This window comes from Chelonia mydas, chromosome 15 (assembly GCF_015237465.2).
Source record: "Chelonia mydas isolate rCheMyd1 chromosome 15, rCheMyd1.pri.v2, whole genome shotgun sequence".
Taxonomy (NCBI): Eukaryota; Metazoa; Chordata; order Testudines; family Cheloniidae; genus Chelonia; species Chelonia mydas.
This window is the reverse complement of record NC_057856.1, coordinates 24,246,385-24,273,431: the sequence shown is the minus strand read 5'-3', so window position 1 is coordinate 24,273,431 and position 27,047 is coordinate 24,246,385. Positions and strand designations below refer to the sequence as shown.

Here is a 27,047-nt window from a genome sequence, read left to right as displayed (position 1 = left end):
AAATATGGAACTCTAAAACCCCAACATCAAGTTCAACACATCACTTATTATATGCTCATAGGCTAGAAACTTTCATCTGCCCAATATCCACATCATTCTAAATCTGTCCCCACAATCAAACAAAGAGAGACATCCCCCATCCATAAGAAATACAATAATCTCATCGGTGATCACCAACAGTAAAATGCTTCAGAATTAACTGTGCACTGGTTGAGCAAACTCGGTCTGTCCTTGCGGCCATAAACAGCCCACAGAAAGAGAGATTTTGTAAATACCAAATTGGGCAGAGAAGCAAGTGTGACGGATCCAAATCAGCATTTCCCTAAGGTAAGATGAGCACAGCCTATTCCTTCTGGAGAACGTCCACTTGGAAAAACGAGAAGACAGTTACATTTGTTATGGGGGACTTGGCTATAGTGATACCCTTTTGAAAATGAAGTCAAATGAGAGCTCCAATGCACTGCAATGTTCAAACTGCCAATCTATCTGCCCACCAGGATTGGAAACAAAAACGATCGCTACCTTGAGGAGGTGCAGCTCTAGATTCAACCCTGCCATTAACACCTTAACGCTATCAGGATGTTCCCCTCAGCCCCAGATTGCAATCCGTGGTTTTGTATGACCTCTGCCTCTCTCAGTTTTGACTAACCAATTTCCTCCGTGATCTCTTGCTTTGAGCAATCAGCACCTGGCAAGCTGCCTCCTGATCAAGCAGACGTTTATCTGTCACCACCTCTGTTTGACTATAGTAACCAGAGCACTCTTGAACAAATATTAGTGAGACCGCCATGCCCACAGGGAAGCCAGGAGCAATTCTCACAGCTGTATTTCAAGTGAACTCAGGAAATTTCTGCAGCCCTTTCTCATGCAACTGGCTCCAAGGGACCCAGAGCGGCACAAGAGACTCTCAGGCTTGAGGGTCGCCTAGGACTGTTGTATGTGCCTATATCACCAGACCTTCTAAAGAGGAAGAATACCAAGCGAGGCAGGCATGGAAAGCTCTGTCCTCCTTCCTGAGATAATTTCCTTTCTGATACAGAAGAGTAGCTGCGTACGAACATTACTTCTTGGGTCCCAGTAGCTTCTCGAGGGCCCTTGTCATGGCTGGGGCCCTGTTGTGCTAATCACAACATGGCAGGGAGTGGGGGATGGGAAAAGAACGTAAGCCCCGTTCTGCAGCATGTGCGTACAGGCCAGGTTTCCATGCCCCCCTCAGAAGTGGGGCTGGAACGGACAGTGATTAGGCTGGGAAAGAGAGAGAGGCTTAGCCTCAGTAACCACCACCCGGTGTCATTTATTTATTATTTAAACACACCACATTTAAAGGACCAGCACCAAGCCCCGACACAGCCAACCTGAGAAGCAGAGAGAGACTCTGAAGGGATTAACTCCTTGGGGACTACAAGCAGACACAGTTATGCACAATCTCCTTAACTGAGATGTGAACCGGGGGATCATTAACTTCCTTGTGACACCTCCTGTGTGTGTGTACACACAGGAGGTGTCACAAGGAAGCTAATATATATTTTACACACACACACACACACACACACACACACACACACGAGATTAATGCCATGCTATCCCAAACACTTCTGAATTAAAACTGGCAAGGACAGCTCCCCGCCGCCCCCATCTTCCCAAGGGCTAGTCATCTGGCAGATTCCAACACACACTCTTTACCTAAAAGTACCGGTCTGCGCAAGGCTGCAGTCAGTGGGTGCTAAGGGGTCTCAGCATCTTGCTAAGGGTGCTCAGCATGATACAGGACTCAATCCTCCCCACACCCAGCTGCTCCCTTTGTATAGTGTAGAGGGAGTTCTCCTGGGAAGCCCCAACACAGTGCCCCGCAATGAGCTGTTTTCACCTACAGCTCAGGAATCATATAGTCACTTGCATTTGCTGGAGACAGAGCAGGGTGTGTTGGGTAGATGGGAGGGGACAGCTGAATTTGACAGCAACCATGGATAACGCTGATTGAATTTTCACTGCTCCCACAAGTACGACATGCAGCTGAGACAGACTGGAACTGGACTCTTACAACTTCACATAATTACTGCTGACAGGTCATTCCAATCTAGAACCAGCACTTCTGGAACATGCTCCTCTGACACCTCTCCTGCCCCCCTCCCCCATGCGATCCTATTATATCTGTGCTGGGGAGGGGGACCCACAATGAGATCGTCCGCACACGGCATCCTGATGTTCACCAGCCACTGAGGTGCTGAACGCACAGGACCAGGAACGTGGTGGAGGACAACATTAGCATCACGGATTCACAACGGCAGCGTCAGGCACCAATGAAGTTTGGGGTAAGTCTCTCCCGCCGTTCTGCCTTCGTCTGAGGTAGAAGCAGGGAAAACGGGCTAAGGCTCCCAGAACACAGCTACATGGGGTGGGTAGGTGTGTGTGTGATATTATTCAAGTCCCCCAGAACACAGCTACATGGAGTGTGTGGGTGTGTATGTGTGTGTGTGAGATATTATTCATCCTATCCGCTTTGCTTCCTCCTTTGGTGCACACCAGTGACATGTTCTGGCCAGCAGAACACTTCCTTCTTATGGCTTACACATACACACAGGATGGTGCGCCGGTCTCCAAGACCTCTCCGAAGTTGGCTGCCCTCCAAATCCCCGCGCTGTGAGACACAACTTACCAATTCCACTTGGGGGCCCAATCCTTCCAGGATCCTGTGGGCCGCTTCTGCTTTTTTCTGCAAAGAAGAGGGGGGGGGAGGGGACAGGAAGAGAAGTTATTTCTCTCGCCGATCAGAATTTCAGCCCTAGGGTTCGTTTTTCTCCCTGCTCAAAACCTTTTGTTCAGTTTTTTTAAACTGCTGCTAAACTCAACCTCCACCCCCACCACCCCTCCTCCCCTACCTCCCACCAAGGTGCCAGGGGAAAGAAAAGGTTAAAAGCAGCAGAGCTCCCAGATCCGCAACACAGCGCTGCAGGCAAAGGGCACCGCTGGCTCAGTTTAACCTGCACAGTCCGCAGAGGAGCGGCAGAAAACAATCCAGACGCCGGAACCTACTCCATGCTGCCCCAGCCGCCCCCTCGTCCTCAGCGCTCGTTCATTCAGGAGCCCTTCGGCTGCTCGCAGTAGCAACTGAATTCTCTTTCGCTTTGCAGGCGGCTGGATTCTGTACAATTACCTCAGCACGAGCGCAGCACGAGGGGGCGGGAGGGGGAGCAGGCAGAGACAGAGAGAGATGCCCTTTCCAGGATTCATCCTCTCACTGAACATGTGATCATTACATCTGAGCTGCCCTTAGCTCCTTCCCTTGCTAGCTTCCCTCTCCCCTCCGCAGTACAACACACATCCCCCGCTCCCCGGCCAAACTACCTGGCACTTGCTAGGAGAGCGGGAACATGTCTCATCCTGTGCTCAGTGGTTACTAATTAAACAGGCCTGAAAAGAGCCAGGGGTTCACTGCAGGGGGGGGCGGGGGTGGGGGAGCTAAATAAAAGATGACATGTTCAGCCAAAAGCTCTCTTCCTTGCAAAGCCAGGCTTCTCAGTGATTGGTACTAACAGCCCGATAAGTCTGGATCGCTTTACGCTGCTGAGGTTACCCAGCACTGATCACATAAAACAAAACACCTGGCAGTATAAGGGGCTGCGGAGATGGATTTTTATACACACTTAATAAAATTAAACATAGAATCTTAAGCATTCAAGAGGGTTAGAAGGTGGGGGGAATAAAATTCCACTACTGCAGGTTTTAAAACACAGCGGAGTCGAAAAAATCCTTCTTGAAGCACGTTCACCTGAGAGATGGGCTAGAGCCACAAGCTTGGGATCTGAATTTCAAAACACTCCCCAGGCTGGGCAGCCTGAGGGCTGGGTTTCCGTTAAGTGCACTATAAATTGCCAAATTTGGATCAGGATTTCAACTTTTGGGGTATTTAGATCGAGGGGGCTGATACGGGCCCTCTCTGACGGCAAAGCACATAACCCTCTCACGCTGATGCCTGTCCACAGCTGGATGCACTTACAATGTTTTGTGATGGGAGCTGCCTCGCTAATCCCCCACATGCCGTGCTGACAGCTCACCTCGACCCTCATCCAGCCAAATGCAAGGGCTTTACTATGTTTCCCAAGATTTATAACTATCTATTCCCTACATCAGGGCAGAGCCCCAAAAGTGCAAATGCAGATCATAGGTGTGGAAATTCCTCGCACACCCACACAGAAGAGCTGATTTGCATGTGAGCACTTTTGCAGGTTTGGTCCCAGGATCAAAGAAGGAACTCATGTCTGCAGTCATCCACTAACCAGCCCGGGCTAACCATCCACTAACCAGCCCAAGAGAGCTCACCTGACAAATGAAAATTTGCCCAGCAAACCAGGATGAGTTTCAAACTATTCCAGGGGCTGCAGGATGTGTGGGTGCAACGAGACGGATTCTCCTCTCACATTGTTGTGATCTGGAACTAATTCAGCTAACATCACCCCAATATAACTGGATCATGCAGCAAAAGAGCCTTCCTCACCAGGCAGAGTAATACCACCACCAGCATGCAGCTCGTACACAGCACATTTCATCAGTAGAGCTCAGAGAACTTTACTACGGAGGTCAGTATCATGACCCCCATTTTACAGGTGGGGAAACTGAGGCACAGAGCATTTAAATGATTTGGGCAAGGTCGGTCAACAGCAGAGCCAGGAATAGAACCCAGATCTCTTCAGTCCCAGACCAGCACTCTATCCACTAGACAGCCCCACAGCCATGGCCTGCTGAAAGACACAGATAAAACATATTCCTGGCACACCCCTTCCCACTCCAGGGGCTGTTGGAGGGGAAAATACCCCCAGAGCAGCTGAGGCAGGGATAAGCTCCACCAAGCTAACACCCAAGCAATGCTTAGAGGAGAAGCAGACAGCTGGCTGGGTGCAGAGGTGAGACTTGGCTCTGGGAATTTTATAGCAATCGCTTCCCTGTCTCTAATTTCCAGATACAACAGGGGTCTGCTTCTGACCTCACTCACCCCAGCATAAGGCCAGGAGCAACTCACTGAAATCCGTGGTGTTACGCCAGCATGAAATAAGGGACATGAGAGCAGACACAGCCCTGGTATTTCCACCCTCACTCTGAATGGCCAGTGCCCCATCCCCAATATTCACAGGCTCCCCCTGATACTCAAAGGCTAGTCTGGCCCAGCATGGGGCCTTCACATTGGTTTGCATTTGAACTACCACCCAATTAACCAGCTGCAAGCTGCAGCCTGGCTCACGGCTCTTGCAACTAGAGTACAGCAAATAAAAAAACAGGTGTGAAGGGCCCTAACCAAAAGCACAGAGTGGAATCGAGGTGCTAGTAAACTATGCAGCCAGCCCAGATGGGGTTGGGAGAGGGACTCCTGCCAAGTGAAGAAAACATGCAAGAGATTTTAAAAGGTGCCTTGGTGTGGTCTCATTCCCCCCCTTCCCCTCCCCCAGCTGTCCCTTGCCTATTAAGTGGCCGCTGTGAACTGAGTTGGTGCAGCAGGCTTGTTCTTAGTGGAACGGTATCCACAGCACAGAAACCACCAGCGCAACCGGCACCCTGGCTGGCAAATCTCCATGTGGCCAGGGATCAGACAGGCCATGGACAGACAGAGAGAGAGAATCTAGAGAGATGGGAGAAAAGGAACTGTCCTGTCATCTCCAGATGTGGACCATCCAGCTCTGGGGTGAGGCAAGTGGGTGGATTCAGTGTGGAGAGATTGCATTGCTGCCTGCCTGGGCTGTACTTGTTCCAGAGATGAACCAGGAACATCAGTCTCTGGAAAGGAAAGTCTTTTCCCCTAACGATAACGCTCACCTAACATTTTCTCTGTGCGTTTCTAACAAGGTTCCTTGTCACTCTCCTCATTAACAAAGGATTGTTTCCCCTTGCTGGTCCCCCAGTGGAGACACTTCACGGGGATTGTGTGTGACGTTATAAGCGGAGGATTGTGACTTCACTGATGGATCCCGCAGGTGGAGAGAGAGGAAGGAGAAAGTTTATTTGCAAACACAAATAAATGCAGTTCCAGCAAAGGGCAAAGAGAAACATGCTGCGAAAAATACATGGCTCTTTGGGTCGCCCCTTTCTTGCACATTTAGCTCAGTATAAAAGTCTACCTACAAAAGCAGGACCAGGAGGAATCGCCAAACTCAAAACTAAGAGGCTAACAGATAATGTTGGGATGGAGCTCAGCAAGGCCAACTCTCTCAATGCCCAGACAGACTTTCCTCTCAAAGGTGGACCATGCCCGGCTAGATTTTTGCCATTTGCTCCTTCTTGGGCATCCCCTGAAGATGATCCAGTAGCTGCTGCATTTGCAGCTCACAGCTGTCTGCCTGCTGACTGGCACAGGGACGCCTAGGAATCAGTGGTGCCTATAATCTGCACACAGCACTAGCTGGCAGAGAGCCATCGGACACACTTCGAGGTCCCCTTACCATGATATCAAGCCCTTTAGTCTAGGGCCATGGTAGATGCAGGCCCACATTTAACTCTATGCCCCACCAAGACAACTGAGATCGGCGAGGCTGTGATTATCAGGCAGGGGGCAAGGCTTTCTCATTGGCAGGGCCATGTCTGGGAAGCCAAATCCCTGAGATGCCTATTTGATTTCCCCTGTTTTTCCAAGTCTCTTCTGTTTGGGTCATTTGATACATGACCATTCCATATAGAGGGAGGGGTGCTTCAAAGTCTGTAGCGGGGGTGGGGGTGCGATAGCACGTTATAAAGTAACTACCAACAATCTGTCCCACCACAGATTTGCAAAAAAGACCGTGCCAGCATTCAGAGCTAGGTTTATCTCGCAGACATGGAAGCCACCCAGTGGTCAGTTGTATTATCTCCACTTGGTTTCTGTTCTCACCAAGGCAGGCTATATTCCAGTCAACCCCAGATCACTTCAGCGACCAGTGATGCAATTCAATTAGCTACAAACAGCAAACTAGCAGTGAAGAGATGCAGCTTAATTATCTTGCATTTCATCCATCAAAATCTCCGTGAAAACGCCTCGGTGCTGAGGATTCTGCTAGTCCCTGAATATCTGTGAAGTTGCCAGAATGTATCTTGCGACATATATTTGGGAATGTAATGGCTCTCTCTCCGGCATGGCCTGTGTTATACTAGATTATCACAATGGTCCCTTCTGGCCTTAGAATGTATGAATTCTATGAAAAGACGAAAATATTTGCCTTAAACGGGACTTGATTACAGCATGTTGTTTGATTAAAAAAAATGTTGCTTTTTACACAACGCAACGGTATTTATTCTTGTGCACTAACCGTCTTTAAACTCCTCTTGTCGGGCTCGGCTATTTGAGGCAGACATACCCCATCAGCTACACCGGGAGGAAGCGGAGGATTTGAACTCTCATGCTTAGGCTCCAAAAGCACAAGCTCTACCCTGAAAGCTAAAAGATCAGCTCCACTAACGGGTCAGTCCGGTAGCTAAGAAACCATACAAGCCAAACTATCAGGCTGAAGTACACACTATGGAGAAGGCTGCCCTCTCTAAGTGTCTTTTGCTTTAACCCCGTACGGCCGCTCTGCTCCCAAACTAATGAAAGTGGGATGCTAGCCGGAAGCTTCCCCGCTCTACGAGGGACGGCTGTGACAGCGGACAAGGATTTAGGATCCCCACTAACACCGCGGTTCGCACACTCTTTCCGCAGCATATGCCACATCTGAAAGAGATCATCCAACTTGCCCTCGCACCTTACCACACCTCTGTGGCACCCACAGGCCACAGCTTACATGGGAAAACAGCTTGATGCAGTAATATGGTATTTTTAGCTTCTTTAATTGCCATTTCACAACTGGGAACAAGGAGACGTCAGCCTCATGGGGCCACCAGCACGTGATCTACGGACCACAGCCAGGGAACGTCTCCATGAACACCAATGCTACCGTTTGTAAAGCACTGTATCAATGGGATGTAACATATGGCCTGCATGATAAGAAAAACGTTTATCCCTACTCATAAAAAGGGACAACTGCCAAAAAGGGACTTTTCCATGCGAGATCCCTTCCGTTAGGAAACAATGGCTTGTACTGTAGATTTCCTGCCAGATTCATTAAGAAGGGAAAACACACCATTCTGTAGCCAGCACTGTTCATATAATGCCATCACAGCTCCATAGATTGCAGTTGTACAGATCCCTACCTGTGAAATTAAATGTAGCATCTCATTATAAAGTTAAACTACCCCCACCATGCTCTCCACTGCTGTAGCAGAACATAATCTCATGCAAAAATACACCACTGCAATGGCTGCACATCGAGCTACGGTTGAACACAACCACCTTAACTCCGCCCCTTACACACAGACGTTGGAACAGACTATAATTACACGACTTTACATCGGCACACATTTTAGATACACATGTATCTAAAGTTCCAAAAACTAAAACCATTATACTAATGCCTGAGAAAGTCTACGTCAGTGGTCCCCAACGCGGTGCTTGTGGGTGCCATGGCGCCCGCCAGGGCATTTTTGTGCACCCTCAGGACACCCCGCCGCAGAGCGCAGCCACTGGGGAACCGGCCGCCGAAATGCTGCCGAGAAGCGGAGACACCTAGAGGCGTTACCATTTCTCGGCGGCATTTCGGTGGCGACACTTCTTCCACTGCCGCTTCTCGGCGGGATTCCGGGGGGCGGTTCTCCAGCGGTGGGGTGTCCGGCGCCCGCCACAGCCTTCTGGGAATAGCAATGTGCTATTTCCACAGAAAGGTTGGCGACCACTGGTCTATGTGATGACATAATTAAAAAGACTGTCATGTAATGCTTAGGATTCAACCTTAAAACCAGTTCACCCCAACTGACAACTTTTCATATTGCGTTGTTGAAGTTATTGCATTTAATTTCTAGTCTTCTTTCTTTTTTTTAAAAAAAGGGGAGGAAATGGAAGTTAAACAAGCCTCAGTTGTTCTGTAACTAATACAAACCAGTCAACAAAAGCCAACTGGAGTCTATCAATGCCATTAGTGAGCTGCACACTCTGAGGCTTGGGCACCCATCTGACAAAGGTCACTACGTGTTAGTTCTGCATGTTAAGTAATATATGTGTTTCCATGGCTGTGCATTCATCCTCACTAATTTGTATGAGTTAAGCCTGTCCCTGGACTTGTCAATATTAAACATTTAGAAGTTTAACCCCAATGAGCCAAGAATTTTCAGGTCTCTGGGAGATCTATAACACACTAGGATCTTGGAGAATATTGATGCAGCGGTACTAAAAACGTATGGACGCTTAAAAACGGTGGGTGAAATTGTCAATAGGAGCAGAGTTAGGCCAACTCTGAGTGCTTTGAAAAATCCCATGCTGTGCAACATAGGCATCTAGCTAGCTGTGCATGAGTGTGCACGAATTTCTCCTTAAGCATCCACCTGTTGGCTTACCGACACGGACTCTGGCACACGCCTGGTACAAAACGTCACACCGATTAACCGCAGGTGCAATTAATTGCAGGCATAAGATCGTGCCCACAAAATTAAGAGGCAGTCTTTCACTGCGAAGGCCCATTATCACAGATACTGGTGCACAAAATCAAGATGTCCTGGCACAATCAGACGCCGCGTATATAGGCCGACATTGCTGAAAGCCTGTGCGTATGAGGAGATTAACTCAGAATAAAGCTGAATGTGTTTGGCTGACACACTTGTCATATTTAGACAACTTAACGAGACGACCAGAGGCAAAACACTGCAGGGAGAACGTAGCTGAGAATCAAAAGGACTGACATCGTTCCTCTCGCGTTAACTGATTAACGTACACATCTCCAGAATGTAACAGTGCTGGGGAAAGTATTCTGGGCACGGCATCTCGCTGTATGTACACCAAGCAATGCCTCTATCCCGAAAGCTGCCTGATTAACACTTGACACACAACGTAATTGCTGATGCTCCTTGCTGCATTTATCAGATCCTAACACAATTGTAACAAGCTATTTAAAAGGCGACACAGGCAGAGGCAAGAGCTGGGCGGCAGAGATGTTAATGACATCTATTAGCTATCCAAAGTTTCCCCACACTCCTAATATAAGACTTTTGCTGAAGGACGAACAGCATCAGGAGAACACGCTCCAGTTCTGCAGGCTCAGGGGACAAAGAGCTTGGTCCAGGAAGGCAGGCGAAGGGGCAGTGTGCAAAGGAGGCTTAGAGCTCCTCCTGCATTAGCGGGATCTTTGCAGCAGAATGGTGCCCGTTCCACTGCTTCTGTGCCCTTCTATGGGCACCTAATGGGGATCAGGATTAGGGCTCAAGGCTACTTCCCTGTGAAGCCGTGGGATTTTTTCCCTATTGATTTCATCAGGAGCATACCGAGCCCATAATGATCAACCCTACAGTGTGTCCATCCTCACACTCAGTCAGCAAGCCCAGAGTTCTGAATGTGTGTTATTTAACAAAGAAACACTCCACTGCTCTGTCACCAAGACATTAACAAGCAAATCTAGGCATTGTTCTTAGTGTGATGAATGAAAATCCCACTGGTTTTCTATTCCCTCCACTGTTCCTCAGCCAGCAGTTAATGGCTCCTTTTCCAGACTCAGCACAGATTCCTGACATACCATCCATCAGTGGCTCAGCATCTGAACGGAGTCATTTGCAGCACAGGAGCGAGCACCTTGGGGGCAGAATTCTGCTCCCTTTTACACCACAGCCACTCTACTTGAGTGGAGTGACTCCGGATTTAGCACCGATGTAAGCGAGAACAGAGTTCGATCTCTTGCTAGGGCTGCGGAGAAGCCTCCTCTGGGACGCTTTTAGGAAAGGACACACTGCGAGGTGCGACTGGACAGAATATAAAAGGCAAAGCATTAGCTCTTCACATGGGGATGTAGGGGTCTATGAGCAAATGATTTAGGAGCTTTCCAGTAGCACCGGGAGGCCCAAACAGAGACCAGGGCTCACAGGGAGGGACAGTCCCTGCCTCAAAGTGTTTACAGTCAAGGTAGACAAGGGGTCAGAAGATAAACAAAGGCACAGAGCAGGGGAGTGACCAGCCCCAGGTCGCCCAGCAGCGGAGTTGGAAATAGAACCCAGCTCTCCTGACTGCCAGTCTAATGCCTTCGCCACATTAGGGGATCCCCCTTGGCCCCCCTGGTGGCCCGGTGCACAGATGCCTCCTGCAGGGCAGGGCTCTGCAATGCATGGTGATCACGGCCTACCCGCCCTTGTGCAGCTGAACCAGCACGACGATTGCACAGAATTGATCGCCAGCTGCTTCCCGGAGTATGCTGGAAAGAGGCCTCATTCTGCCGTGTGGCAGTCACCAGGGGGTGGGCGTGGTTATTTCCCATTCGGGGTGGGACAGACATGTCATGTCACAGCTCTAAGGGGGCGTTACAAACAACAGCGAGCTAAAAACCCGCTGAGTTACGCCCGGCGCAGTGAGCAGTTTCCTTTTCACCTCCTGGTGCTGGGAACTGGCATCCCCAAAGGGGTCAGTGCTCGTCAGCCCGAGAAGCTCGAGCCATGCTGTGGCCCCAAGGAGCGGACTCGTTTTTCACCATGCTTCATGGTTTGCTTTGCATCTCCCTGCTGCGTCCCGTTCCACGCGTCGTCATGTCTCTGGCTGCTGCTGGGGGCCAGACATACCACAAACAACCTGAGGTGGATTAACACAGACTGGCACCGAGATCCATTTACATTTCCAGCTACATCCCAAAAGATGGGCCTCCACTGAAAGTCTGCCCCTAGCATCCCCACTCTGCCTTCCCAGACTTCACATCCTGGATGAACTCCTTGATTTCCCTCTCTAGGGACTAGACTGCCCTTCGCCCTAAGGGGCGCGAGAGGAGCAGGGACAGAGCACACAAAAATCCTCCTTAGGCCCATCTAAGGTGCTGGCCGCAGTCACACTCCATGCTCTGGCTAAGAGCAGGGGCTGCTCTGGCCTGATTCCAACAGCACCACGGGCATCTTCCAAGGGGGAAGGATGACTAGTCCCCTCCCCCGATTCCCACTGGCCTGAACATCCTCTGAGCACAGCCATGGCTCCTGGAGGCTTGGTGCCTCATACCTCCAAGGACTCCTACATCCCCATTGCCCCCTGCTGGACACTGGGCTGGCGAGCCCCAATTTAACCCTTTGTTTCTCACTGATTCTGTGCTGGATGGGGCACCCCTGCCAATATCAGGATTATGCCCCTTAAACTGCTCCTGAAAACAATGGTGACATCATATGGAAGAAGCTCCGTGAGAGGCCACGAAAATCTCCATGCAGGTCTAGAAATATTCATGGCAAAGGTTTTCAGTGGGACCCTCAATCTGGGAACACAAACCTGGTTTTCCCCTTGGCTGAATCTTGGCATGGGAGGGGAGAAAAAAGGGTCCATTCCAGCAATTTACAGGCAACCTGAGCTTCTTGTAGGGATCACAATCCAGCACAGCAACCTCTGACTCCCAAACCTCCCAATATATCAGAGGGGTTAGCAAGCTTTGGGAAAAAAACCAAAACCTGAAGATGAGGAAACACAAAGTTATTTTGAGAAAGTGGATCCGGAATTAGAAGGGGGCGTTCTCCTGGAATTTTTCCAACCATCCTTCCATATACACTCTCAGCCGCCAGTGCTGAACCATGCTCTCAGGGTTATTTATAGCATTTCATAGACAGAAAATGCAGCGATCAAAGCCAGGCCATGCCTAAGAATATAAGCATTCTCATTCAGGATCAGGCACGTCCTGCACTGAGACAAGCAAATCCTTTAAAGAGGCAGGAGAATACCCAGAGCAGTGCTGAAAGCGTTCACTGCATGACTACGTTCTGTCCTGGCCATTTAGATCATGAATTCACCGCCACAGGCTGGGTAGCAAGACTTGTATATTAAAGCAGCAGGACGTATTCTGATCTCAGTTACAATGGTGCAAATAAGAAGTAACGCCACTGAAGTCAATGCAGTCAGATTGGTGTAAACCTCAGATCAGAATCAAACTCATATATTCTGCAAAAGACCGAAATAATCACAGTTTCATTATTTCAAATGTAAAGGTCTCTCTTGCACATCCCGTCTTTTGCATTAAGATTAAAAGATAGCTGGGGACAGGATTGCAGCTTATCAATACTGGCCCCCATCTGGAAGGTTTTAATTTCTAGACACCAAGAAAGCCCTTATTTTCTCCCGACTCCAGGTGCATTTCATCTGGAGTCAAACCACCATGGCATTTTGGCACATCTTACAAGCTAAGCAGGGTTTGGCCTGGCCCAAACTTGAATTGGAAACCTCCCAGGAACACCTAGGGTTCTGCAAGATGGTGTTTTGCCAGTGCAGCAGGTGGCAATCTCAGAGGCTTGTCTACACTTGAAACACTGCAGTGCGTCAGTGTAGATGCTACCGACGCTGACAGGAGGGGCTCTTTCATCGGTGTAGGTAATCCACCTCCCCAAGAGGCACTAGCTAGAAGAATTCTTTTGTCCACCTAGCAGTCTACGTGAGGACTTAGGTCAGCTTAACTTCGTCACTCAGGGGTGTGGATTTTTCATACCACTGAGTGACGTAACTGGGTCCATTAAATTTTCTAGCATAGACCAGGCCTCAGTATTGGACCAATTTCCTCAAAAATCAAATCCAGAGTCTGCTAATCAAAGCCTTCTGTCTGATCTCGACTACCGGGGTGGAGTTAGAGGAGAGACTTAACTCCCTTCCATGAGTCAAGAAATCCCTATAGCACCGATACAGCAAGGGGGTTATTATTCCTGTCTCCTCAGTGATGCGAGCACTCTTGTGAAACAAAGGAACGCGCAATGTGTGGAATTCACATAGCCATCAATTGGTCCCACAGTTGAAGAGCCGAGAATAAAACTTTTCAGGAACATGTACACCACTCCCTATGGGAACTCCCTGAAGTAGGCATTGCGGGCACCCTGACTTCTGCGCTGCTATTCTACTTGCAAAAGCACAACTGGAAAGTTTGAAAGAGTGTTACTGGAATTCTACCTAGCACGTAGTATCTGCAATGTGTTCTGCTGCAGACAACCAACTTTGTTTGCAAATGACTCATCAAGCATAAGAAGAAAACTGGGGAAATGGGTCATATTGGAGATGTGTATTAATAATCCTCTCAACATTTCCTGTGCAGAGCGTGACTGACCGACTCATTTCTGTTCCTCTCTTGTCTCCAAGTTCTTGTCTTCTGCTAGACATTTTAAGTGGGTTTCTGCGGCTGAGTGTGTCATACTCCATCACACCAAGTGACAGAGGTACAGACCTTCGGGGGGGGGGGGGGGGAATTATATATAAATATCCCAGCCAGCAGACTGCAAAGTGATCTCCCATTCAGAAGGCACTTTAAAAAATGAAAACTGAAATGCTAAGGAGGCCTTTGGAAGTGACAATAAAGTCTAGTGATCAGCACAATTATAGGAAAGCATCTATTTGTCAGAGGCTCTGTACAGTACGGCTTACGCTCCTCTCCTCAGAACTTCTGGGAGTTACCGCACTTCCTGCAGTTATTTCCAGCCCCTCTGAAAGCCTAGGATACAGCATCGCTTGGGCTGGATCACTCTCAGTGGACAGAGAAAATCCCACACTTACATGGAACTTCTGATCCTGTGGGAAGATAATAAACAGACGGAGGGCAAAAGTCTATTTTGCTTTAAATCTCTGATGGAAAGCAAAAGAATTCCAAGGTGCTGGGTGCTTCAGAAGATTGAATTTTATCAGTTTGCAACACATCTGTAATGCTAAAACGATGCTTACCTCATATTTTTATATGTCAAGAAAAAATATATCTTTCCTCTTTAACTGTTCCACTGTAACAATCAAAAGGAAAATCTGGCCTCACTGTCTAGCACATCAGAACCTGTGTGTGAAACTGACCAGAAACAAAAGTGAAACCGATCAGTCTGTTTTGTTTAGTTGTCCAAATAGGCAGAGCTCAAAACATAAAATAAATACATCAATAAATGATGCAAAGTAAATTAGATTTTTAAAATTCTTTCAGCTTTAATGTTCAAAAGTAGGGCTGTCAAGCGACTAAAATTTTTTTAAAAATTACCATTCATTTAAACATGTAGAAACCGTGCAAACATTTTCAAATATACTGATTTCAATTACAACAAAGAATACAAAGTGTACAGTGCTTACTTTATATTTATTTCTGATTACAAGTATTTACACTGTAAAAAAAGAAACGGTATTTTTCAATTCACCTAATACAAGTACTGTAGTGCAATCTCTTTGTCATGAAAGTTGAATTTACAAATGTAGAATTATGTACCAAAAAAACCTGCATTCAAAAATAAAATAATGTAAAACGTTAGCACCAGTCCACTCAGTCCTATTTCTTGTTCAGCCAATTGATCAGACAAACAAGTTTGTTTACATTTGCAGGACATAATGCTGCCCACTTCTTGTTTCCAATGTCACCTGAAAGTGAGAACAGGAGTTCTCATGGCCAGCATTGCAAGACATTTACTTGCCAGATGTGCTAAAGATTCATATGTCCCTTCATGCTTCAACCACCATTCCAGGGGACATGCGTCCATGCTGATGACTGCTCAACAACAATCCAAAGCAGTGCAGTCCAACTCATGTTCATTTTCATCTTCTGAGTCAGATGCCACCAGCAGAAGGTTGATTTTCTTTTTTGGTGGTTTGAGTTCTGTAGTTTCCACACCGGAGTGTTGCTCTTTTAAGACTTCTGAAATCATGCTCCACACCTCATCTCTCTCAGATTTTGGAAGGCACTTCAGATGCTTAAACCTTGGGTCGAATGCTGTAGCTTTCTTTAGAAATCTCACATTGGTATCTTTGTTTTTTTGGTCAAATCTGCAGTGAAAGTGTTCTTAAAATGAACAAAGTGCTGGGTCATCATTCGAGACTGCTATACCATAAAATATGTGCCAGAATGCGGGTAAAACAGAGCAAGGAACATACACTCAGTCCTCCTCAGGAGCTCAGTCACAAATTTAATGAGCGCATTCTTTTTTTAACGTGTGTCATCAGCATGGAAGCATGTCCTCTGGAATGGTGGCCGAAGCATGAAGGGACACACGAATGTTTAGCATATCTGGCACATAAATACCTTGTAATGCTGGCTACAAAAGTGCCATGCAAATGCGTGTTCTCACTTTCAGATGACATTGTAAGTAAGAAGAGGGCAGCATTATCCCCTGTAAATGTAAACAAACTTGTTTGTCTTAGCAATTGGCTGAACAAGAAGTAGGACTGAGCGGACTTGCAGGCTCTGAAGTTTTACATTGTTTTGTTTGTGAGTGCAGTTATGTAACCACAAAAAAAATTATTTTTTTTTAAATTACATTTACAAGTTGCACTTTCATGACAAAGAGATTGCACTACAATACTTGTATGAGGTGAATTGAAAAATACTACTTCCTTTATCATTTATACAGTGCAAATATTTGTAATCAAAAATAATATACACTTTGATTTCAGTTACAACACAGAATACAATTTATATGAAAATGTAGAAAAACATCCAAAATAGTTAATACATTTCAATTGGTATTCTATTATTTAACATTGTGAATAAAACTGCGATTAAACGCGATTAAGTTTTTTAATCACGATTAATTTTTTGGAGTTAATTGTATGAGTTAACTGAGATTAATCGACAGCCCCATTCAAAAGGTGTTCTACTGATACAGATTTATTTAACACAGGGTTTTCACATTGACACTGTCGCCCTGATGTATACTGGCCAGTATAAATCAGGAATAAGTCCACTGAAGTCACAGTTACACTGGTGTAAAACCACTATGGGATCAAAATCACACCCCATGGCCTTTAAAGGGCAAGTGGGTTAATCCTGTTGCAACAGGGAAACTAAATAGACAACAAGAGGCTAGATTCTACTTGGGAACATTAAAAGCTTTCGTTTATTTATTCACTTATTTATGGAAGAACCAGCAATGCTGAACATGCTTTATGAGGGCAAATGGATAGTCAGGGAAATACATTCCCTACAGACATAAGAGCAGTAGGAGTATAAAAAAAAATCCTTTGAATTTCAATTTTCCACCACCCTGTTGTATTTATAGATACATAGCAGTGCCTTTCTGAAGGAACAAGCACTGAGACAGAAAACAAATTAAAATGTCATCTTATTGATTCCCACCGACACAATCCCAAGAGCCAAACAGACATTGTTGCCGCCTTTCACTGGCTGCACTGCATCCAACTCTGTTTTTCAAAAGCCTGACAGGAAAGCCTGAAAGGGCAAGCGGTGCCACAACCCTTCAGCACCCGCACCTGCGATGGAGAAGGTTACGTCCAAAGATTTACATCCAAACCCGCGTGACACTGTGGTTAATCATGGTCCCACAGCAGTGGCGCTGAACATAAAAAGCGGCAGTGAGCATCTTGACATTAACTCTTCCTCTCCAAAAGAGAGAGAAGTGAAGTGATGAGCTCGACACTTGAAAGGAAAGCGGATGTGCCTGTGTTTCAAAGGACAGCTCCGACACTCAGATCAGAGACTGGCTGTCTCACGGGAGAGAGATAAAAGCCATCAAGTATCTCGGGGCTGAATCTCAATTATAGCCTTGCGACACCTGGAAAGCCAGGGTTTGAGCCTCACCACACACTGGGCTAGGTGGAGAAAGGTGTGTGGCTTTAACTAGAGCCCCAATTCAGTCGGCACCTTCTCTGCCCAGATATGAACAAACGATGGGGGTAAAATAGCCGAGCCCCAAGATAGGGAAGAAATAGCTGAAGGAGATGCAGGTATATGGCTGCCCAGAGATGTGCTGTAAATGTAGCTCCCTCCTTCCACACACAAGCAGCTCTACAGAGAATTTCAGGAAGGGAAGAGAAGGGAAGGGAAGGGGGCAAAATGGAGGAGGGGAATGTGGGGGCAGGAAGGAGGCAGTAATGGGGGAGGGGAACGCGGGGTGAGCATTACAGAGAGGGGGTGGGAAGGAGGCCGAGGGGGCGGGAAGGAGGCAGTAATAGGGGAGGGGAACGCGGGGTGAGCGTTACAGAAAGGGGGTGGGAAGGAGGCCGAGGGGGCGGGAAGGAGGCAGTAATGGGGGAGGGGAACGCGGGGTGAGCGTTACAGAGAGGGGGTGGGACCTAGCACAATGGGGCCCTGACATGGTTGGTGTCTTAGGGCTACTGAGATATAAAAGTGTGAAATTACAGTAAGTTCTAGCTCTCCTGTTGCAGGGAAGTTCTTCCGAAGGTACATGCTTTCCAGAGCCTTCAGACCGCAGTAGTTCTCAGCAAGGTTTGAGCTGCCCAACTCATCTCTAGAGAGGGTCATTTAAATGTCCGCACAGCCAGTCACTGCTTCACCTGGCATAAAGCCGCTGTCTCAGTAAGGGTCTGGCATGGCTTGGCCTGCTCCACCAAGGTGACCAAACTGCATCCAAAACCAATTTATAGATTTTAAGCCAGGTTTGGAAACTATTTTGAAACTTCTCTCTCTCTCCAGTGCAGATATGGCCTTTTAAGGTTTAGAGGATTCACAGCTCCAAAGAACTTTAGGCCAGACGGGACCATCAATCCACATAGCACAGGCCAAGGAATTTCCCCCAGCAATTTCTGCATCAAGCCCACATCTTGCAATTGAGCGAGAACGTATTTTTTTGAAAGGCATGTGATCTTGATTGAAAGGAGGGGCCACGGAGATTGAGCTATCCAAATCCTGAGCCTCTCCTGTCAGCAATAGGCAGTCTGAAAATTGCCATGCTGGACAGTATGCCATAGACTGGAACATGGGAACAGGACAGAGACCCACCAAACTTATTTCGATCTGATGTGTCACCACCACCTTGGGCTACATTCCAACCCAGTGACCTACCAGTTAGAGGTTCCCCTCTCCCATGAGCAGTCCCTCTGAGCCACTGATTTCCCTCCATGAACAGAGACTTGCTTGAAATCATGTAAACCGACACACGGGCATGCACTGACAGTGGGCTGCGAGTGACTCTGTGCGTGTGTGTACAATGATGGGGAACTCAGAGAGTAGACTTAATGGCCACAAACAGTGCATTCCCCTGCTGCACTAGTGGGCTCCGCTCAGACGCAGCATGGAGAGGGACTGCTGACTGGAGCCGGAGAGTGTCCTCCAGGGCACTCTGACAAATAAGATCTGAACAAAACCAAAAGTGTGATGAGTTCCATTCAAAAAGTAATTGGGGGAAGAAGAAAAAAAAAAAAAAAAAAAAAACACAAAAAAACCCCACCCAGCACTGAACAGGAGACCTGGAATTTTTGCTTAAAACCAGAGTTACTCAGGGCCAGAAATGTCAAGCCAAATTGTCAGCAATGTCAGAAAAAATATATATATAAGCGGGAAGAAAAAGGGGGGGCAGCAGGGAATCTCCACTGAACCGCCTTGTGGAATAAAAACATTATTAACAATATACCCAGTGCATGTGTCCTGGTTATGGGGATTTAATGTGAAAATGACAGGGGAGGCTGCCTTGAGACAATAATGCAGCCCAGGAGGACTAATTTCCTTCTCTCCCACAGGGGAGACTGAAGGTCACTTGCACAGTTAAATTCAAGTGTTCGCCCATTTTCCTCTTACATAATAATTGTGACTATATCATTAACGGCCGTGCACCAACCTCTGGCAGCAATTCACAATGGCTAGAGAAGCAGATTCCATTGGGTAACTCAGGACTGCTCTCCTGGCGGTGAGCCCAAGGAGCAGGGAATGCTACTGTGTGAAATGAACATACCTTGGGTGGCTGCGAATGCCATGGCCCCGCGTGCCCTTAGCGGAATCCCACAGAGTGTCAAGCAGCAAATGTCAAATCAAGAGGAGGGTTCCAAGGACAGTTTGTAAACAGACCCAGAGTAACATTTTCAAAAAGTACTTGTATGTGACAGGCTCCCACGCGCCTCTGCCACTTTTGAAAATGGGACTTGGGTAACTCTGAAAATGTCACCCTTTCTGCAGTCGTGCTTTGGTCCTCGGGCAGCAGCAAAAACGCTGGGCCACATCTCAAAACGTGCTTTTATTTAGAGCCTTCTCTACACGGCGGGTTGCTGCAGAGCAAACCAGGGTGTGAATCCACAGCCCACGAGCCTTCTGTATACGAACGTTCACTACAGTGCGCTGAAAGCCCCAGAGCACACTCAGCCGTGACAAGGTTCATCCTGTGCAGCAAGCTGGGACGTTGTAGATTCATACCCTGGTTTGCTGTGCAGACAAGCCCTCAGACTGCACCTGGCCACGTGACACCCCTCTGTGGGCACAAGGCCCACCTCTGTATGCACAGTCTGGGTGGTCCCAGCACAGCTATTCCATGTCATGGGCTTGTACGCAAAAGGGGGGCAAGTGCAAAATCTGGCAGGCGCAATTTCCAACGCCCACCGAGGATGGAATGACAAAGCGTCTCGGATCAACACACACAGCGGAGATTTTCAAAGGCACAAATGGCCGTGAGATGAATGTCCATGGCGACTGTGCGCTTCACTGCCACTTACGCCTTTGAAAATCTCACCCAAAAAGCAAATGCAGCCAGTTCGCTCAGAACAAAGTCCGTGAAGATCCCTGCGCTTTTCTACCTTCTTCTTTAGTCCCATCTGCACGGCCATGTGTTTCCGGAATACGATTAACTCATCCAGCACATTGCATAGAGTAAGAAAGGGATCACAGGTCAAATTTGCCAAAGATCATAACTCTCCCTGATGCAGAGAGACCTTTCAAATCACACTGGTAAAGCAGGTCACAGGGAGGAAGAGACTCACAACAGTGTTAAGGTGAACGGCTAAGGAGAGCCTGGATTCTGAGGAAAGCTTTGATGCAGACAACGCCAACCGATATTCTATGCCCCCATACACAACAGGGCTCCTCTGCGCCACTTACCCAATGTGCTGGTGGGAAGAAATACAATTCCCTGATGAACCACAAGGCTAAAATTAGAATCCACTCACCCCTGAAGAATCACATCTATAGCCAAAACGAAAGTAGGTCACACAATAGCTGGCTAACTTGATTTCCCACAGTCTCTAGCGTGGTGTTCTCCTCTCTTGCCTGGCACAACCTGTAAGTGGGGGGGGGGAGGAGGCACACACTTGGGGAAGCAGACACTCCAGTTTGGGGTGAAGCAGTAATCCCTTGCTTTGGTGTTTAAACAAGTGCCTGGTTTTCCTCCTCCTGAATTCAAACTGATGGATCAAGGGATGCATTATCACCCCAAAATACAGACTCCAACTTTCCCTCTCATCCTGGAACAGCCTGTCTCGGCTGCCTGTATTGCCATGGGGCTTGGATATCTTTCTACTTTCTATGCCTTAAAAGACACACCATTTCTCTCCACCTCCACCCCCTGTGAATCAAAATATAGATGCTTAGCTCCCCAGCAACCCTGCTTTCTCCAGCAATTGACTGGTAGCCTCTCTGCATCTCAGTTTGTCAACCTCCCCTGGTACTGAGCCCCCAAGGGAGTTAAATGCACACCTGAGAAAGGCAGCAGTGGGCATGAAAGAGAAAGGCAGCACTGGGAAGTAGTGGGGGGAGACGCGGAATCTCCTGGTAGTTGTCTGTAGGAGGATCTGGGAGATCCCTATTCAGGGCAGCTGCATTGGAAGAGGGGTGAGCTGAATAAACACAACACAACCCCTTGTCCTGTGTGTTATTACAGAGCCAATTGCAAGACTGATTTGATTCATATGTCTGTGCATGTAGAATCCCACAAATGTTCTGGTCCCTCCTCCAGAGGCTGCACCAGTGCACTCCCCAGCAGCGGACGAGTGATCTCAGTTCACAGCCCTAGGCTGGCAGCCTGCTGGGCCTTCTATTAAAAAAAAAAAATTTTTTTACCCAGGGATAAATCCATTAAAATGTGTCCTCACGTTATTCTACGTGGGATCCCCCAAAAGAGAAGAGAGAAGCAGCATCTGCCTTCCACGTCCCAGCCGTCACGTGGATATTAACAGAGCTACATGTGGGAGAAGTATGTTATTTAGTCATCTGGAGTCGGACTTGACCTCCGTTTGATTCACACCCGTTTTGAACAAGCACATGCTACTGCAAAGGTTCATAGGAAAACCAAAGCCAGGTTTTGGGCAGGAATGAATATTAGCAGGATTGGGGTATGAACTGCAGAACACAAACAAACTGAAACCACAAACTAAGAACTGAAGCCAAACCATCATGCTCAGCTGCTTCCAGTTCATTGTAACCATTTGCTCTCGACGGCACATTTCAGCTCACATGGTTCTTCACATTCTTTTCAGCACCATCCACTGAACACTTCAGTGACACCAGCAGCCCCAAGCAAGCTGGGTAGGCAGTATTGTAACTCGGTGCTGTTTGAATGGGATCTTGGCACTTCCCGCAGATGACACTGTTTGAGGGACAGTCCAGCTCTGCCTGCCCCTCCTGCCGCAAAAATCCAAGCACTGCATTTATACCTTCCACTGTGTACCTGGCAAGTACCATGAAAGAGTGATCCCTAGGATTGGAACAACCTTCCTGAGCCCTCAGGCCATGATGGTGCTCTGTCTTCTCTCCAGTCCCTTCTCAGATCATCAGTAGAACGTTTCAGTTATCCAGCTAACCATCAGACTGTGAAACAAAGACAACAAACCAATCCACCCTGCCCCACGGTTCCAACCAACCCAACGTGCTCAAAACCCCACCCAACAAGCGACGTCTGCCCCAACATTATTGAGAAAAGCTTACTCCCCTAAGTGACTGCATGATCCTGTGGTCCTCATCTTTGTCTGCCCACTCCCTGGTGTTCTTGTCTTAACCTAAAGCCTAAGCAATTCGGGTGGGGATTCTGGCCAAGATTCTCCGAAGTGACTAGTTATGTTGAGTGCACAACTGGAGAACACTTAAAGAGGGTCAAGAGTTTTCCGGAAGTGCTTACACACCTGCCGCCTGAAACCTAGGTCCCTTTAGGCTGTCTCAAGGTAGGCACGCACATTTCTAAAAATCTTGGCCTCTCTCTTTATACAGTTCCACACAGCATCATGCATATGTAGGTGTTTATATGAGTTATAAAGAATGACAACCACGCCAAAGTAATTGCTTTACCTCGGAGTAGTGCCCAGGGCATGTAATCTTTAAACATCAGGCACCTGGAGTTCTGCAGCTCACAGTGAATTCAAAGGACTCGCAATTCAAAACAATTAGCGGCTAGTCACTTTCCTTTTATGCAGAATCATCCATTAAACCCAACACCTAAAACGAATGTGCTTGATTACGTACAAAAGGGCCCAGTTTTCTAATGTCAACGCAAAGCACCCAGCCAGATTCATTTCTCCTTCAACCCCAGTTGCAGGCAGTGGCCCTGTTTAATGAATTAGCAGTCAAGGAGAGTTACACACTGTCAGCAATTCACGCCGTTTTATTAAAGTTTGCTGCCGCGTTAAAATTCCACAGATTCAGCGCTGATTTGTGTCAATCTCCTTTCCATTCGCCTTGCCCCATTTAAAGTGTTCAGCACAGATCACACAGTCCTTTAAAAATCCTCTTCGCCCTTAGGCGCTCTAAGTCTGTTTTGCATAATCACACTCACGGTTTGCACTGGAGTTCCTAAGTGCAAGGGGTTGGGAACTTGGCACAGCTAAAGCCACAGGCCCTGCCCTGCAACACAGTTCTTCAGAAAGCAAATAAAGGGCAAACTCGTTCCACTAATGCAACGTTTCCAAGCTGAGGACCCCTTATTCAAAGTCAAAAATGTCCGCAATACCCTCACATTTACCACAGAAGAGTAAAAACACGGATCAGTTACAACAATAATAAGTTTCAGAGTAGCAGCCGTGTTAGTCTGTATCCGCAAAAAGAAAAGGAGGACCTGTGGCACCTTAGAGACTAACAAATTTGAGCATAAGCTTTCGTGGGCTACAGCCCGCTTCATCGGATGCATAGAATGGAACATATAGTAAGAAGAAATATATATACATACAGATAAGTTAGAAGTTGCCATACAAACTGTGAGAAGCTAATTATCGGCAGGAGAAAAAAAAACTTTTGTCGTGATAATCAAGATGGCCCACTTAGACAGTTGACAAGAAGGTGTGAGGATACTTAACTTTAGGGAAATATAATAAGCTGTGATAATGTATCTGTATGTGTTTTGAGAGGCTGAAAGTCCTTGACCTTGAAGGGTAAGGGTGTGTACGAAGTGGTCGGGGGAGAGGTTTTCTTTGCTTGATTGGCGTTTAAATGTTAAAGATCTCACATTTCCCACCGGGGGTCACAACCAAATACTGCCCTAACAGGAGCAGCACTGAGCTCACAGGGAACCCCGCACACCAGACAGGTGCAGAATGCTAGCGATAACCTCTCAGATAATCCCTGTGATACCAAAGTGCTCTGCATATGGCATAGGCCAACATTTTCAGACATGAGACCAATGGGAGCTGCAGGCGCTAGGCACCTCTGGGAAGCACGCCACTTCCACATAGGTGCCTAAATATGGGATTTGGATGTCTGAGGCACCCAAGTTTAAACATTTCAGACTCAATACTGTGCTTACAAGCTACACAGAAAGGGGGCCATCATTGGGGGGGCAAAGGGGCCACCAAGAGCGCACCCCACGCCAGCACATCCAGCCATGGGAAGGGAGTTTGGGATAAGGTCACGAAGCGGACAGAAAGCATCACAGGATCTCTGTCACCCACACAGACAAGAGAGTGCCTATGTTTCTAAGGGATCATCCTACAGCTCAGCATACAGTAATTCAAGCACCCAATTTACCCCAGGAGGATGTTACGCTGAGTGGTTTCTGTTGGTTGATCACGTCAGGTTCCAGGGCATCATTCTAGGTAATTCAAATCCAAGGCTAATCCCATTAAACCCTCACCCCTTCCAGCAATACAACATGCAACAAAGAACCACACTACACAATTAACACCCTTTGCTCTGGCTTGCTCCTGTCAACATCCACCAACCAGCATCTCTCACAATTTCCGCAAGAGATCACATGGCAGGTAGGCCATTTGCGTGTGCCGCTGACGGAAATCCAGATCCCCCCCCTCACTGGCCTGGCCCTGGTCAGTTGGTACAAGCAGTCATTTCCTGATAATACACACAAAGCTAGTTGAGTAGGGAGTGCATATCCACAGCACAACTGCTGTGTTAATACGTCAGTCAGTTCAGCAAGCGCTAGTCGGTAAGTGACTTACCCTGTTCTCATCATAGATTATCTGCACTAAGCTGCGATGCTTGGACTCAATAGGTGGGGGTGAGATCGGCTTCTCAGGCTCTGGTGGTTTGGCTGCTTCCTCCTCCAACTGTTGCTGTGAAAGGTTGAAAAGAAGAGTGAGTGGTTCAAAACAAGAAACACTCTGGCCATAGGAGACACTCTCTCTCCAGCACTGTGACAGAAATAGAAAACGTAACCATAAACCATTTCCTGTGAGACATCAACAAGACAAAGGGGCTAACGGAGGGGAGGGTAGAACAACCCTTAAACATTTCATGTTGCCTTAGCCAGGGTGTTTTCTGGCCACAAATTGCATAAAGTGGCCCTCTTAGATCTGGCCTGTTGAGCTCGACTACAGATGCGACGCATAAAAAACAGCTGAATGAAAATTCCATGGAGGAAAAACATTTTTCAGAGCAGCAAAGTTCCTTGTTTATGTCTTAATTTGGAGTCACACTGTTTGCCACGCTCATGTTTTAAGGGGGGGTGGGGGGGGGAGTTAAGGGTTATTGGACTCTTTCGGTTTAATAGCCCGCTGCTGATTTCCTAGTTCTTCACTTGAGTGAGATGCCTTCTGTGGTTACATATTATTCTTTTTCTGTTTACAACAGTGCCTCAGAACCTCAGTCAAGCATGAGGCCTCCCTTGTGCTAGGCACTGTACAGCCAAGTATCAAAGACCAAGGGTATGTCTACACTACCCGCCGGATTGGCGGGCGGCGATCGATCCATCGCGTCTAGTCTAGATGCGATAATCGACCCCCCCCCCCCCCCAAGCGCTCTCCCATTGACTCCGGTACCCCACCGCCGCGAGAGGCACAGCCGGAGTCGACGGGGGAGCGGCAGCCGTCGACTCACCGTAGTGAAGACAGGTCTAAGGTCTAAGTACGTCGACTTCAGCTACATTATTCACCCTCCCTCCCCCCAGTGTAGACCAGGCCTAAGCGTCAAAGAGAGGTCACAATCTGGTGTTAGAGAGGACACTGCAGGCAGATGAAACAGACAAACGAAGTGGGGAGGACGAGGTAACGCCAGGATGAACCGAGTTTAGCAGAAAGGCAAAAGTCGCAGCTCTTCCACCCAGTGCCAGATGGGAGCGAGCCGCAGGCATCCCGGCAGAGGCAGGATGTAAGGAGGGGTTCTGCCAATCAGGAGACAGGAGCTGTAGGCATCTCAAAGGGGAGTATGTCCCATGCATAAAGGGCAGCATCAGGAGACAGGCCAGAGATGCAGGCGGGAAGCGGGCAGGTAGGCCACAGAGACAAATTTCACTATTGTATGTTTTAGATATTACTAAGGAGCCCAGAGGCAGGGCGTTAATCATCACTAGGGGGCCGCTTCTCGTGGTCAAACGGCCTCAGACACTTACTGTACTGTCAGACTGACCCAGGACCTGCAGCTAAGGGCATCAGCACAAGCCACTTTCTTCAGGGCATCTACAGACCAACGGCCTGTCTCGGGAAGGCCATTTTCAAATCCCCTTTTCCTTTTCAGTGTTAAATAAAACAAAGGGCATGTATCAGAATCTGGTAAAAACTCAACACCGCAACAGTGGCAAACTAGACAGCACTGAGCAAGGGGCCAGCGTCCAGTTCAGACTCCCCTGCCCTGGAGAGAGATTGCAGCTGAATGTACATCTCTTCCTCTGTGGTCCTACATATAAAAGGGGCGTGTGGCAGTTCCCTTAGTTCTGAGTCACAGCCTTACCTTGGCTGTGCAGGTGAGGTACCCAAACTCCATCTGCTGAGGGCGATCTGGGCAACCAGCCAGGAGCCCAAAAGCCACACCCAAGTTCCCAGACACGTCCACAGCTTTTACCAACAGCAAAATGAGGCTAACCCTGACAGTCACTTAGACGTGAATGCTCGGAAGATGAAGTGAAGCAGCAGCTTGTTTGAGCTCAGCAGAGATAAAAACCTGCCCTTGGTCACCTCCTGCAGAGACCGGCAGAGAGTGGCCATGAGCCACATTTCCAGGACGCCGCAG

The 27,047-nt window shown here is 47.9% G+C and overlaps 1 protein-coding gene across 47 annotated transcripts in view; it reads right to left on the bottom strand.

Annotated features, from left to right (window-relative positions):
* Positions 1 to 27,047, bottom strand: part of NCOR2 (nuclear receptor corepressor 2) — a 397,818-nt gene that overhangs the window by 179,203 nt on the left and 191,568 nt on the right. For 45 of the 47 annotated variants that reach the window (XM_037879169.2, XM_037879168.2, XM_037879164.2 and 42 more), the window contains 2 exons: positions 25,043 to 25,156; positions 2,657 to 2,713 (listed from right to left, as the gene is read on the bottom strand). In XM_037879169.2, coding sequence (XP_037735097.1) covers positions 2,657 to 2,713; positions 25,043 to 25,156 — 171 coding nt within the window. The remainder of the gene's footprint in view (positions 1 to 2,656; positions 2,714 to 25,042; positions 25,157 to 27,047) is intronic. The other 2 variants (XM_043529121.1, XM_043529123.1) reach the window with 1 other exon arrangement.